Source organism: Genypterus blacodes, unplaced genomic scaffold (assembly GCF_046128005.1).
Source record: "Genypterus blacodes isolate CSIRO-AG114 ecotype Tasmania unplaced genomic scaffold, CSIRO-AGI_Gbla_v1 ptg000090l_1, whole genome shotgun sequence".
NCBI classification, from domain to species: Eukaryota; Metazoa; Chordata; class Actinopteri; order Ophidiiformes; family Ophidiidae; genus Genypterus; species Genypterus blacodes.
Window position 1 is genome coordinate 2,171,901 of NW_027466895.1, and position 16,034 is coordinate 2,187,934.

A 16,034-nucleotide genomic window follows, 5' to 3' on the forward strand; every position below is an offset into this window, starting at 1 on the left:
GTTTTCTACAAACAAATCTAACTGGGAATTTCTTAACCTAAGATTTGCTGTGTAATGCACTTTTTCAACCAGTAGTTCTGTGTTGAATGTAAAACAGGCAATTTAAAAGTTTGACTTCTGTAATTGGTGCGTAACAGAGGAGCTTCTCACCACAGGGATTGAAACAGTTTGGCATTTGGTTAATACAGTTTGGGCAAAGGGCAAGGAGCCCCTGGATAGCTTTTGGAAAGTGCCAAGAACCGTGGATTGGTAGTGGTTTTATTTTTTTGCCATGGAGACTTTTGCAGTTTGTTAATATTTCAGTCTGCTTTGTTGTTGCTGACGAGGAAGTCTGTCTTTCGACTTTGTTTGTTTTGCCCTTCGAGTTAAGTCATTTGAATCCCCCCTCTGTCTTGTGCCCTCCTACTCATCGCATTTCCCATCTCTGACATGTGCAGAAACCCTCTCGATGAGTGTTATCCCGCCCCCCCTCGCTATGAGAGGTGCAGAAACCAGGTTGACCTTTCCACATGACACGCCAGCAGACAGATGAGCGACCCGACAGAAACACAGGGTGCGGCCCAGTTACAAGGCCTCGACTGAGAAACGCTATACATCAGTGTGCAGCTGGGGTCAGTGTTGGCAATGCAGGGGGGAGAAGCTAAACACGCTCTTAAAAGTCAGGATTCATGTTGCGGCTCTAATCCCTGTTTGGAAATGTTGGAGATGTTCCTCTCTTGTTTATTTCAGTGTGGATGTATTGATTTAAACCACAAACTACTAGTCAGCCAATCAGTGGTGTTATGGAGAGTTTTAATGCCACTTTACACTTTAAAGCATGGCTTTTGGGTTGAGTTTGTGTGCTATTGATTTTTCACACCATGACTGAATTTGAAGGGTGCCATGTTTGGAATCTTTTTATCCTCCTATCCTCCTTCATTTTCCTGAACTTGAATGAGCTCTCTAAGGTGCTTTGTGATTGGATTCTCTGTAAGGGTAAAAGTCTTTGAAAAATACAGCACCATCGCACAGTCAGGGAAATCTCTCTCAATGTTAAAACAACATGCGGTGAAAAATCATCTTGAAATATCCCTTTAAGTTAATATAATTATGGTACATTCTGGAATATATTTCATCAATGATCCTAGTTCGTAAGACCCTCCATACATTATCATTAAGACCACCTAGCAGTAATGTGTTATTAAATCTATATTTAGCCCGGCGTTTCTCTGGTTACAAACTTTCATCACCCTGTGACCTTGTCAGCTGTTGAGTCTGAGGCGTGCAAGTTAGTTAATTAGCTCGCCATTTGCGCATTCTGCAAGGATTTGTGGCTGGGTGACTGCTTGCCATGTCCATTATCTGCCCCGAGTGTGTGACCAGAGTGCAGATCACACTTTTAATGAGTGTCTTCCTTTATTCTTTATTCTGCAGAGAAGGAACTTTGAGTGAGCATTGAAAAATCCGGATAGATGCTGACTGTATGCTTTCTGAAATAATTTATTTCTGGATCATAGAAAATTCCACAGTAGAACTTGAAGTTATGCATATCAACATTTTCTACTTTCATAAGGGATGAAAAATGGAGCGAAAGTTTTGGACGTTATTTGATGTGGAAAATCTTTGATGAGATTTAAGATTTAGTTTAGGCACTCGTCCAGACTTTGGGATATGCTGTGTGGCATTTCATATAAAAGTCCTCTCTCTCTCTTTCTCTCCAATGTCTCCCCCACCCCCCACCCCTCCTTCCCGCCTTTTCTGCTCCTGATCATATCCCCGCTGCTTCTATCTCTTTTCACATTCAGATGAGATAGCTCAGTCCAAGTCTCCCTCATAAACGAATCATTTCACTGCCATAGATTAGCCAAGACAAAGGAGCGTGTTATGTTTGAGCCAAAAATATATAAGTATAGGAGTGGCTTCAAGAGGCGATGCCTTCTCTTGGCTCATCAACAGAGCGAAAACGAGGCGAATGAAGCTGCCAGAGAGCAGCCGGAAGACAATGATCTCTTTTAATTAGATATGAAGCACAGACATGGCTACGTTGTTCTCGCCCAACGTTTTAATCAACATGTCACATTTATTCCGCCCTCCAATACGCTGTCATATTTACATATCACTGGAGCACTGTTAAATCAAGCATCTCCGTGCTGTTTGAACGTCTCATCTCTCGCAGTTTCACCTCCCCCCACTTCCAGTAGTATGTTTGGAAATTAATGCAGATTTTTCGGCTGGATGGCAGCTATCACACTCACAGTGACACACTTCAGTGTTGATATTTGAATTTCCAATTGAAGTAGTGAATATGATTTCACGCAAATGACATGACATCACATCAAAATAAAAAGCAAAGTTATTCTGAAATGACAGTGGCCAAATACACTCTTCTCTCTTCAGTTTTATAACAAGAAAAACAAACTGTTTGTTTCTAGTATTCAACCATTCACAACTTGGGGACAAAGGAAGGACACAGCAAGAGACAAAATGTTTTGTTTTTGTGAACATGCAGTCACATCTTCTTTCCTACTGTCAACAAGATAGCCTTCAAATGATTGACTAGATAGATGTGGAGCCCACCAGGTGGCAACCCCCACTGTTTAGCTGCAGTTCAGTGTTGAGGGAGTACTTGTGGCTGAAGCTTTGTCAGAACTTATGAAGGTTATTGAAGTTTTCTGGAACACAATCAATATAGGGTGCACACAGAACCCTCTCTCTGATGGCCAAGGACACTTTGGGCTTTAACTTCAAACTAGAAGCCAAGACAATCAGTCAATATGTTTTGTGACAAGACAGCAGCCAAGAGATTTAGTCTGAGAGGGACTGACTTCAATAAAGCCTTGAGTGGGGAACAGAGTGTGCTCTCAGCTGCTTTTAAGAAATACTTAATAAGAAATGAAGGATTCAAGGAAACAAAAGAGAAAAAATAAGTGATATTTCGTTCCGTCTTCAGTTGATCCAACAAGTGCTTACATATAAACCTTTCAGGTCAAGAATTTGTTAATTTGCTAATGCTAATGTACAGAGTGGAAGTTAATTACTCCTTCTCCAGCACATAAAAAGTAGCAGAACATTTTGCTTTGGAAGAAATGGAGGCAGGGCGTGAGAGTGAAGGTTATAGTGGAGATGACAAAGCTACACGCAAGCACTTCAGTAGATGAGATCGATCTTAATATCTGGTGCGAAGCAACTTTTTTTCCCATTTCTTTCATTCTGCCATTTTTTCCATCCACTTGTTCATTGATTTGACATTGACATTGGTGGCAGAGCTGAAGTTTTAAATTTGTGGGGCGGAGGAAGATCCACCTACACTGAAGAGCGTATTAAGAATGATTCCAAGACGGATTTTCCATCATGAAGAAGAGATTATGGAAGCGATTTGTTCTCATCTGGTATCAGACACTATTGCTCAGGTCTGGGCTGGTCTAATAGATTAAGATTAGAATGAGGCAGGCAAGAGATACACACATCTGGATTCTAGGAGGGAATTGCCATGATGCTTGTAAGTAACTAGTTTGTAGAAATGTGTTAGAAAGTGGTTGGTTTAGATGATTTTGACATGCGTTCACCAATGAATCTCACTGTGACAGCCCCCCGAAGAACGATCTGTTGAATCCATGGAAGCAAATAAAATAAATAAAATCTGCATTTTGAAACAGGAAATGAACACGGAAGACATCATTGCAATTGACTCATACTGGTCCTCAGTGTGCCAAACCATCAGTTTATTATTCACAGCAGAGGTCTGTAAAAGCTGAGGCTCTGTGATGGACGTCATACATACACTTGTGTTTGCCTGGACGAGTGTAGACGCTGCAGACCGGCAGAATTTGATCTTGGCTGTGGCACGCTACTGTGATGTTAAGCGACTGGGGGCAGCCCTTATTTGTGCGGGGGGGGGGGGGGGCTATGATAATGGTGCTGTTCATCATTCCTAATCTGCCCGTGACTGAAGCACCCTCACTCTCTGCTTTGACTTCTCTCTTTCTCTGCCTTTCCTGCTCAGTCGCCTTCTAATTACCCATTTTTCCTTTTGTCTTCATGTAGCTCTATTCCTCCTCCTCCCCATGCCTCTTTTCCCCCCCATCGCTCTGTAAACACAACATTTTCTGCCCTTTTTTGTCTGGTACCACTGTAATTTCTTGATTCTTTGTTGCTGCTGTTCCCATTTCATGCTTTCATTTGCTGTCTTCTGCAGCTCAGCCTGTTTCCGCCTCTCTGTCACTCACACGAGCGTAAACGAGAAGAACTGGTATGGTACACTTTTGAGTGAGACACACACAGAGGTGACAGTAATAAGATCTAGCGGACCAGAAAAAAGGTACTTGTCAAAAATGATTGTAGCTGGAGCAATGGCAATTTTACTAGGATTCCATTTGCTTGACCTGATGGGAAAGTGGGAGGAGAAACCGCTTAATCACGACTTTCTCTGCATTAGCCTCTTCTAGGTCAACACACATCCTAGATTGTGATACAGTTTGTAATAAGAGAGCATCACTGCTATGAGATCGCGTCCGTTAAAAGTACGGTTACAGCTCTACGTTTTGGATGTAATCGCCTCCCCTCAATGTGTAAAAATGACTACACCGCTGTTTTACTGCTTAGTGACACGGTACAGAAGCCACTATCGTCGCCTTTTAAAGTTTAATGGTGGCCATTAATGTTGACAACATTGCCAAAAGCTGAATTAAACTACTGAAGCTGTAGCTTCACGGCCACTGTGTGGTGTGGGGAGTATTAGTGTGTTATTAGTACATTTAATCGTGACTTGAATTCTACCGAAATCAAGCGTAGAGAGAGAGAGCGAGAAATTGCTGTTAATTGGCACATAAATACTTTTTGGCTGTCTGTTGATATAAACTTGGACTTTCAAACAAACAAGTGAAATAATCAGCTTGAATAACTCTTACTGTGTCATTGACTGTTATTCTTACTTTTCATCAGTTTACACAGTAAGCTTGAGCTATCTTTCGTTAAGGCACACAGTTAAATACTGTTTTGACTTTGCCGCGGACTAACTTGTTATGGAGGCCGTTTTGTAATATGAAGCAGATAAAGGAATAATTAGCTGGAGGTGATGGCAATAAAAAAGGACTTATTCACTCCTGTAACACAGCTGGCTGCTGATTGGAGAGATGCTATGCCTCTGAAAAGGCTCATTCACTTGCCAACACTGGCAGATGGGTTAATCACCATCCATTTTAATTCCACTTAGAGGTGATAAGTCAGCAACAAATGTTATTTAACATACTTTTAATTGATCTTTTCCTTCTGTCCCTTTCTCTCCCACTTGCTCCTCCCCCCCTTTGACACCCGGTCCAGATTTCTGCCTCTGACTGTAATCCTTTGCTCTTTCTTCCCCCCACAACTCGTTCAACCTTTATCTTTCCCTCTCCCCTCTCCTCCTAACTCTATCTGTCTTCCTGCCTCCCATCCCTCTCTCCCTCCACTCGTTCTCTGTCCTAGCAGTCTAGTTAATTGCCTCCAAAGTTCACTCTGTCTCTGGGCTAATGCAATTTAAGTAGGGTCGGAGCCCCTTCATCAGCCTAGCGCTGGCATTTCATTAAGTGTGCGGGGGCGTTGGCTTGCAAGCAAGTGGGGGTTTTCGCTCCATCAGGTCATCATTAGTAATTAATACACTGATAGGATTAGCTGCAGCATGAGGCTAGTGGCAAGTGGAGGCCCTGGTGTTGCCAGTTGGAGCGAGTATGTGTGATATGGCCTGGAGTGGTGTGTGTGTGTGTGTGTGTGTGTGTGTCAGTAATTTTGTGAATGGTCGAAGATTGTGTGTGTGTTTTAACTTGGATATTTACAACATTTTTGACCAAATGCCATAACCCTTGAGTTTGCATTGCATTTAGATACTTTGGTTCCATTTTAAACCTGCAGTTATCAATGATCACAAATAACTTATCCACACTGCACTTATTTGTCAGCGTCAAACGTTCATTCCTTACAGGGACATGCATGTGTGTCTGTGTGCACTTTAGTTAATGTTAACACAAGCTTGCAGAGGCTTTCCCATGCATGACGGGGATACTCTCCGCAGCGTTAATTACATCATTACGGTCAGGATGGATCTCCATCTGCTCAGTCATTACTCCTGTCCCACTCTGGGCTGACCCACACTGTGTCTCAGAATTAGACACACACAGGCTAAATGGCCCTGCTAAATTATGAAGCTATTAGGTATGGGAGGCTATTTTAGAACATATGTATTCGCACAGAGAGAGCAATGAGGGAGAGCGGGAGAGAGGAAGGAGGACGATGGGCCGAAACAGGGTGAAAAAATAGAATTGCGATGAGATGAGAGATGAAGCGCGGGGCGATTTTGAAAAATGAGGCAAAGAGAAAGCAGAGAGAACAGAGAGAATGTGCAGATCTGATGATAAAGGATAGGAAGTTAACTTTCGCTGTCTGTCCGCAGTCTGAATGTGCTCGTCCTCAGCTATTGTTAGAAGTTGATAAGATTTTTATGAAGCATGATAAGACGTTGATGGATTCCTCCATGCATCATGAAGACAGACCGAGGAAATGGAGTACAGGAATTTTTATGGTTGCCATCAAACGCAGCCAGTCACTGCAACGGCCTGTTTTCCTCTCAAAGCCGTGGTTTTGTTGAGTTTTTCAACATTTTTCTGTATAACTCATAAAGCAATAAAATGCCACTAGTCATCACAGCTACAAAACTTTCTGCTGTGATGGAACATCAGCTCATCTTGATTTATCTCATTGTGTCTGGAATGATCAATGGGTTTTTATAATTGATCCTTGTTGCCTTTTGGGCTCTCACAGTGGATGCTGTGCTGGTGTATTATTGAGGAAATTCTTAATATTAGAACTCAAACATCCAAGCAGGCAGAGTAAAACTTGATCAGCACAATGTGCAATTTTAAATTAAATGGGATTTTAGATAAGAATGAACATAGAATTTATGAATAAAGCTACAAGTTGTAATGATATTGACAAGATTGAAGAGTTAAATTATAGCTGGTTAGGATTGTGTTTTGATAATACCACAGTATTGTGTCACTGCCATGATTAATCAATATTGAAGTTGTTATTTTCAGTCATCTTATTCATCATTTATTGAACAGAAAGCTCTTGCCTCATACTGGGAACCATAAAGACAAAGCTGTGGTTGAAGGATAGTCCTCCATCAAAACATCAGCGACACGGTTCTCACACTCTGTCTCTGCTGCCAGCTGTTGACCTTGTGTGGTGCCGTGTGTTTTTCCAGGTTCTGCTCATGGACTATTTGGATGTGAAGAACAGCCGCAGTGCCACGGAGCCCTCGGCTCAGCTCTCCTACGCCAGCACTGGCAGCGAGTTTGCCGCCTTCTTTGCTAAGAAGAAACCACAGCGTGCCAAGCAGTCCCTCTTTAAGTAAGGATCCACCCTGTGTGGTTTATCTGGCATTAGTGCAAATGTAAGAAGTTTCTCAGAGGACAAATTAAGGAATTCACCTTTTAAATGTCTAAATTTCACCTTGACATTATTCTGTTTAACAACAATCAGGCTCAGCCCTGCTGTTTCACGACTAGGCCGCTGCCCTTTGTATTTTTTGCTGTATTCTTCCATCATGTACTATACGCTCACTGTGCCGCTGAATTTTCGGTTTGTTTTCCAGATTTGAATCATCTTCTCATGCCATCAGCATGAGCGCCTACTTGAGAGAACAGAGGCGAGAGCTCTACAGCAAGAGTGGGGAGTTACAAGGTGAGGAGGCGTGTGGGGGGGGGGGGGGGGGGGAGATGATGGTTGGTTTCAAAAGAGCGATGGAGGCTATACAGAGAGAGTTAAAGGTTGAAATAAGATGGAGGCAGGAGGGAGGAGGGATCCAGGTGAGCAGTGTTGTTGGAATTCGGAGAGATGGGAATGTTGGATGGGGTGCATAAGGTACCATAATGGAACGGCAGCGTGGACATTGGAGAGGGCAGTTACAGGGCAGAGAGAGGCAGATGAGATGTGCGACGAGAGAAAGAGAGAGGGATGAGAGGAAGAAAGGTGGGTGACTTTGCACAATTCGCCACAGGGAGAGAGAGGCCTTGAAAACCTCTGCAGATGGCTGATGTATTCCTGCTGCACTGTGTGCCTCTGTAGTCACACACACACACACACACACACACACACACACACACACACACACACACACACACACACACACACACACACACACACACAGACACACGGTAGCACTGCAAGTGAGCTACACTGACAGACCCCAGAGATTCTAAACTGTTGTACCGCTGCTAGCTCTCTCTCTCTCTCCCTCCCTCCTCTCTTTCTCTCTCTACTTCTTCTTCTCCGTGACCTTGAGGTTTCAATCAGCAGTGCCTGACAGCGCTGTTTGTCTGCCGGCGTTCCTTTTTTTCCCCACACCAGGCCTCCTTCTTGACTTTTCACAGAATAGAAAAAGTAGGAGGCGTAGCGAGGCAAACAACGCAAGGCTAATCCACGGAGACCAATTATGACAGCCGGCGTCTGAACTTTATTGAAAGCAAGTAACGTTGCATAAAAAATGAAATGTTTTCGTCCTCGTGCTGAGTTTCAAAAACAGCCAGGAGAGTCACCGACTTAACTGGAAACATTTGGAATGTTCTGACGCCCTCCGAGCTATATTTCTTTATTTTAGGACAGGAAATGTCAGTCACATATTCATAGATAGCCGGCAAGTGTATGCAAATGCACCGCCTCCAGTCTCCCTTACTGGTAAAAGAACAGCATTGAATAAGTCTGGATATAGGAAAACCCCAAATGGTCTTCAAGTAACACCTTGCTGTTTTTTTTTCTTCTTTCTCCTCCATCTGTTGGCGCCTCAGAAAGAAAAGAGAGGGAAATCTTTATATAAATATATTTTTTTTTAGAGTGGCTGAATGCCTCGGAGCGTTCATAAGAAGATGAGATTTCTCTGGGCTTTCATTTTGCCTGTCACAATGCGCCAGCGCCGGCCACAAGCCTCGGCCGGGGCCACTGAATGACTGCAAAGAGATTGAAGGAGTAAGAAATCATTTAGAAAGTGAAATAAGTCGACTGTGATGGAGGGAGGGGGGGAACGATGGATGGGGAGGGAGGGAGAGGAAGGTTAAAAGCCATTGTTTTCATCAGGGTCCAGCGAAGAAGCCATTAAGGGATTTCTGAAGGGAGAAATTAGAAAAAGTATGTATTGAGATGGTGTAGAAAGCGACTCTTTCTCTCCCTCTGTTTAAATTAAACTTAGCTGGGAGAGAACGGGAGGAAAGAGGGGTTAGGAATGAGAGATTGAGTTGATGAGGTCTCGAAGCGACAGGATTACTCAACACTTAAAGTTCAGTCATGTGCGTCTCTCTCTCACTCTTTCTGCCTGGACTTGGCTTCACTCTTTCCTCTCCGCCGTCTGCCCCTGAGTCAACAGAGTAATTAAGTCAGACGCTCATGACGCCGCTTTGAAAAATAAACTAAATCTAAATCCAGCTTTGCAAAATGGATTAGAATCAGTGGAAGAACCACAAAGCCCACATGTTGCATTTGTATCTTTGTGGGTAATATATGTGATCAAGGCGCTCCCAAAGCTCCATATATCTCATATATCTTTTAGTGTGTATCTGTGTCCCGGTTTTCTGTGATTAAGAATTGCAGAGTAGTACCATTTGTTTTAAAACGTGTGTAATGACTTTGTAATTTCGCCACGCTCGCGTATCTCTAATGGATTTGAAATTAATCTGTAATATCTGTAATGTACGTCTCCAGAGTGTTTTGCGGAACTGCCATATATCATTACGCACACACACACACACTCACCCTCACACACACAGACTTAAACTGGGGACGGGCGCGCACATGCAAACACGCTGGAAGCTTAGGGGGCTTAATTGCTCGCCTTCTCTGCCGGAGCACGTCGCGTACGCTTCAATTAATCCAACGCGTCATCTAAAGACTTCATTACAGCTCCATATGTAGCCGCATCTGGGTAGACACCACTGATTGTGTGTGTGTGTGTGTGTGTGTGTGTGTGTGTGTGTGTGTGTGTGTGTGTGTGTGTGTGTGTGTGTGTGTGTGTGTGTGTGTGTGTGTGTGTGTGTGTGTGTGTGTGTGTGTGTGTGTGTGTGTGTGTGTGTGTGTGTGTGTGTGTGTGTGTGTGTCCCCGCAGGTGCAAGTGCTCAGTTGCACACCACATCTACAGTTGTGTGTTTTGTTTCAAGGTATATCCATATATGAGTGTGTACGTTGATGTGTTTTTGTCCATTTGATGTCCTTTGCAAACCTCAGAACCTTATCCAGGTTCAGTTACAGTCCCCATGAAGGAATAATGAAAATACTTTTCCAGCTATACCGTGGACGTGTCACAGCTTCTTTTTCTCCTCCTGGTCCGCCTCAACGATTAGACTTTTACATCCTCTGCTTCTTTACTGCCTCTCTATCGCCCGTCTAAGTGTTGAGGAGGACTCTGGAGTGGCCCTGGTGTCATCTGGGAGGTGAAGTGTGAATATATCTCAATAACTACCTGCAGTCTTGCACCATGGCAAGTAATTCATTTACAGAGGTTTTTTGATTTGGATTCTTCTTTTGTGTGTTGGTGGTTTCATTGTATTGAGTGAGATATTACCTTGCCCCGGGGTGTGTTTGAAGTGACAGCTCCCCCCATGTGATGGCAATATAAACAGATCACGGATATGCGTGTAAACAAATACACAGCTATCCTTTCCCCACTCTACCCACCTCTGACCTCCCGCCACATGCGTAAGACGTGTTCATAATAAACTCTGCTCCAAATCTATTTCACACTTTCCTCCTTTTCCTTTTGATATTTAAACTGGATTTGTTCACGGGGTGCCTGTCAAACAACAAGACAGCCTGGCTGAGTCGCACACTCCATCTCGTCACAGCAGCTTCCTCCACACCCCCTAATGTCTAATACTCTGAGGTACAGAACAATGTCGAATTAGGGGGTTTCTTGTTTATGTATAATAGCGCTGCGTTCCCCGGGGAGAGCAGAGAGTAACAGGAAGAGGGGAGGAGAGAGTGAGTGACTGCTGGGGGCGACCAGAAGTGGTGTTCCCTGTCAAGTTGATTTACACAGCACCGTCCGTAAGGGAGAGAGAAGAGGTGCAAATGGAAAAATGTCTAGCAGGAGACACAGGGGTGGAGGTGGTGCTGGGTGGGAGATCTGGGCTGGCAGATGCTGATAGCTACGTGTTCCTATACGTGTACGCCTATGTGTGTGTTAGAAGGTAATCAATACTCCTGCTGACCTCACGATTATGATTTGTCATATTCTCAACGGCAGCCTCATGGAATTGAACTTTGTCACGAGAAAAGTCAATAATTATTATGGGATAATGTCTTTGCAATGTCTAAGGTAGACGCTGACTTCTGGTTGATTAGTGTCACCAACTGTCACTTCTCTGTCTTCTCTCTATCTTCTTGCTTCTTTCTTTCTCTCTTGCTTTGTGAGGATTTCATGTTCTGTGCTCATGTCATTTACTTTTAAGTAGCTTCTTGCTGTTTGTAGATGAGAGTGTAATGGATGGAACAATCAGAAAGTGAAATTAATAAATGGACCCAGCATGTATCTGCATAGCAGTCTAGGGGTTTCTATGCTAAAGACATAAATTATGTATAGTTCCAATGTTTTAAGAGCAAAATGAAATCAAACTTGTAAGCCCTTATTGTCCCCAAGGTGCTGAGATGAGAGAGTGGGGCTCTTGCTTTAACTGATTTTTAAACTCTCAAGCTATTAAACCCCAAATTAGATCTGATGTGCTGTAAAATGAAAATAATTTGCCATTCTCCATAGTGCAAATTTCCTTTTTCTAAGCTGTAATTGCATTTCTCCATCTCTGATGTAGAAGATTGAAATTGATAGGCAAGAATTTATTATATTTACTCACATTTTGCATTTTTTCCTCTGGGACACAATCCCACTTTTAGAGTACTTAAGAGTGTATTTACTTATTCTAAAGCAAATGGAAGACAAAGAGAGGGTGGATTATCAATTTTTTTCTATACAGAATGGCCTGATGTGTGCTGTCCCTGATACTGTGTGGTCCAGGAAAGACACATAATGCTGAATGATAGCTGCCACACTTAACAGACAGGAATGTGTATATGTAACATATCATAATATGTGTTAAATGATGTCATATGACATGTATGGCACTTTGTAATTGACTCCTTACATGAGTTTTGTGGCTCGGTGGAATGTTAGTGAAATGGCCACGTCTGCAAAGCGACACGTTCTCACTCTGACTTTGAATTAATTTGCTGCAGCAACAACATAACTGGGTTTGTAGATAAAACGCAAGGTACCTCTGTTACCTGACAGGCTATTACTGTGAAAAGGCTGCAGTCCTGGTAAACACCAATGTGAATATGGAGCACTTCTGCATGCTCTGCAAAACACACACACACACACACACACACACACACACACACACACACACACACACACGCCATTGCAGATGCCTTTTCCTCAAAGTTGCTGCTGTATGTGTTATGTGTGTATGTTCATTTTGCCTTTACATAGATTTTTGTAGCAAGGTTGATGGGGATGTTTAAAGGGAAATGAGACATATTCTCCCTCACTTCTGGGGAACGCTGAGGCATATTGTTGTGTTTTCATCTGCAGTAGGACCCAGAGATTGCATTAGCTCCGGTGCTGAAAGGGGAATTCACTTTGTCCTCTCACAGTAACACCAAGGTTTTACTGTAGTGAACCAAATCAAGGCTTTGGCTGAGAGACTGATGGTTAGGAGCTTTAATAGTAGAGACGACACTGAAAAGAGGCAGAGATGCACAGAATCGGTGACGTTTCATATTGTACCCACTTCAGCCATTGTGGCCAAACACTGCCAGACATCATAAATGATGGTTCAAACGTGAGCCTGCAACGTTTACACGGATCGATCTAGGGACGGGCGCACCAAAAGACACACAGAGAAGCAGCTTTTTGTTTGTGACGCATGATGCATTTTTGAATTTATATAATGGGGTTTCTATGGATTTCTGAATACAAGCACAGTCCTCAAATACAAACACCAAAATTGGAGTTGTCATTGGAGCAGTCATTATATGCTGCGAGGGAAACAAACGTGGGAAAATATACCGTTGGTGAAAGAAGACAAAGGGACCAAGAAAAGAGAAGGTTGTGCCAGCGTAGTTGACACAGTGCAGACATTTAATCACAAAGAGACAGAGGAGACAGAGACAGCTGGCGGCGTATTTTCCAAATCAGCTTGGGTGTTTGCCATTATTGGCGGCTTTGACTGTCACCTCTGTGTTTACTTTTAATCTCAGACCTGCTGATTGGAGAAGATTGAGGGATGAAGAAATGATGGAGGGAGTGAGGAAGAGGGGAAGGAAACAGTGGAAGAGAAGGGCATGTGGGACGAGAGAGAGACAGACACAGAGAGAGAGAGAGAGTCCTTGATATCAGCACCAAGCTGGTCGACAGACGGATAAACACACAGACTCACACACGCACACGCCACGCCACTCCTGCTGTCCTGCAGTGCAACAGGTTCATCCAGTAAAGAATAGGGTGAACAATGTCTGTTGTTTGATTCCCTGCTGGGTCCAATCAGGAGTGTGATGACACTTGGTTTTCAGGCCCATTACTTCTCCCTACACACACACGCGCGCGCTTAAACATATGTGCACTCAATCACTTCTTGTGTAATTCCTCGTCATGGGCGACAGATTCAAGAGACTATGACAGCAAGAATGATTTTATACCCTCAGTAACTGGAGTGTACTCGGTAAGACTGGATTTCTTTAGAATGGAACAAATTCAGGATGAGAGAATGTATTTTACTTATTGCAACAAGATAATCACCTCATAATCATTCATGTTTTGAATTGTTAGAAATATCTGTAGCTGATATTAAAACTGGATGCATCACACTAGTCGTCCCAGTGCCGATTCTTCGGTATTGTACACCGTTTTCAATCACTGTTTGACATTTTTAATCTTTTGCAGGAAGAATTGGGTGAAAAGCAGTTAACTGGTTGAGGGCAGCATATATCAGGTTATAGGTCAAACTCAGACTGACATTGGTATTCTGCTTTTAAGATTAATGTGGAGACATTCATTTCAGTTTTGATATGTGTGAGCCTCCGGCGACCTTCATCCCAGTATTGACTTACCATCATTGTTAATCAACTGCATTTATATATCCTATATTTGCCTTCTGGTTCAAGTTATTGATCAGGGTATTGGTTTAAATTAATGAAACCTTCTTCAACGCTATTTAATATCATGATGATATTTCATCAGTCTTTCAATTCAATTAATTTCAAATTTATATTCATTCCGGATTAAATTGACTCCATTCATCGTCTTTGTCTCATATGATTGATTCACAATTGAAATGATGTTCTACTGAATCAAATATTACATTTATTTGATAGAAAGAATACTGTCTATTTCTGCAGCTCCGATGACAATTATCACCATCAGATGTTATCAGCTCGAGCTATTTAACATTCATTCTGTGAGTTTGTGAAATGACAAAAAAAAGGTGTGTGTGTGTGTGTGTGTGTGTGTGTGAGGCCAGATTTTATTTTTTTCGGTATGACAGTGATAATAAAAAATCAGATGTAGTATAAGTTCACATTGATAAACTTTGAAAGACAAACAGTGTACATTTCCAGCTGTCCAAAGTTTATCATAAACGTCCCTTGTTTTGGATGACACTCTGTCATGTCTCCAAAGACACATTCTGCGTAATTAATATCCAGTCTGGCACTGCAGTGTATTGTTCTCATCTCACCACTGACAGATGTGCATTCATTAAAACCAAGACCATGGAGGCACATTGCGTGCTGCAGTGACACTTTTAATAATTAATCCAACTCAATTTACACCTGAATTTATTTATACTATCATTTATTTATGGCAGTTATACTTGGCTGAGGGGTGAATTTGGTATCAGGGTTGGTGGAGCAGCAGATACCATACCACCCTCAAATTAACTTTAATAATAGAAAGCTCTCATTAAGACTCAATCAGACATGAAGGGAGTCTGAGTGGAATGGGTTGCCTCGGACTGACCAGAGATTCATACATTATTGAGATGGACCCTGATCTTATTAGATCTGCAGGTTTCTTCTGCGTGTGTATGTAGATGGCTGCTGCTGCTCCTCCTGCTGCTGGTTCCCATTTTTACACTATGTTAACATACGCACACACAGGGTTAAATTCATCTGACTACACAGAGGATATTTACCTGAATCGATCATTCTCAGACTCATTTTCGTGGCGTGATATCATTATTGTTGTAAATTTAAATCACTGAGGGTGAAAATTGGATTATTCCAGCCTGTATGTTGCTCTATGTGTGCACAACTTGGCGTGAAATGTGAAGTACAGATTTAAATCAGGAAACGGTGCTGATGCTCTGCAGTTCTACGCTGCCTGGCTGCTGTCTCTGCAGGAGCTTATGTAAAAACACTCTGAGCCACGGACTTAAAGGATCACCAAAGTCTGTGCCTCTCAAATGATCCTGGGTTATACTTTTAAATTTCAGCCAGATGATTCTTATGAGCGTGCTTGTAATTCAATCTACAGGTCTGCTCGACTCAGCGTGACTGTTTTGTATGGTACTGTCAGTTTTGTGAGTCTGCATGTGTAAGTGAGAGGATTGTGGGTCTATTACTCAGGACACCTGCTGCTTCTCTGCCAGTCTCATACAGGATCCTTGAGGTGTGTCGGCCTTTTCCATTACACACACACAACTCGGAAAGAGAGATTACAACTTCAGATATAAGAGCAACAACATGAAAATTGTGTAAAATGTCAATTTCATATTCATTCTTGTACATTGTTTAAACGTATTGGGGTTTTCTGAATATATATATATATATATATCAGCACATATACATATTCACACCTTCAAGCATGGACTTATAAAGGTTTGAGCAGAAGTCTGTGTTTACTGCCGTCCTTTTGTTCAGGCACAACAACAGATGCACACCACTTGTAAATTACGGATTATGCCTGATCCTTTGCTCTTTCGTCTGGATTTTTCTCTGCTGGCTCCCGCTCTGACACGCAGGCACACGCATTCACACACATTCAC

At 42.6% G+C, this 16,034-nt stretch overlaps 1 protein-coding gene across 1 annotated transcript in view; it reads left to right on the forward strand.

Annotated features, from left to right (window-relative positions):
- The window catches only part of exoc4 (exocyst complex component 4), an 82,654-nt gene that overhangs the window by 14,921 nt on the left and 51,699 nt on the right, over nucleotides 1–16,034 (forward strand). Inside the window, exons 9-10 of the mRNA XM_076158923.1 lie at nucleotides 7,217–7,362; nucleotides 7,607–7,695. Coding sequence (XP_076015038.1) covers nucleotides 7,217–7,362; nucleotides 7,607–7,695 — 235 coding nt within the window. The remainder of the gene's footprint in view (nucleotides 1–7,216; nucleotides 7,363–7,606; nucleotides 7,696–16,034) is intronic.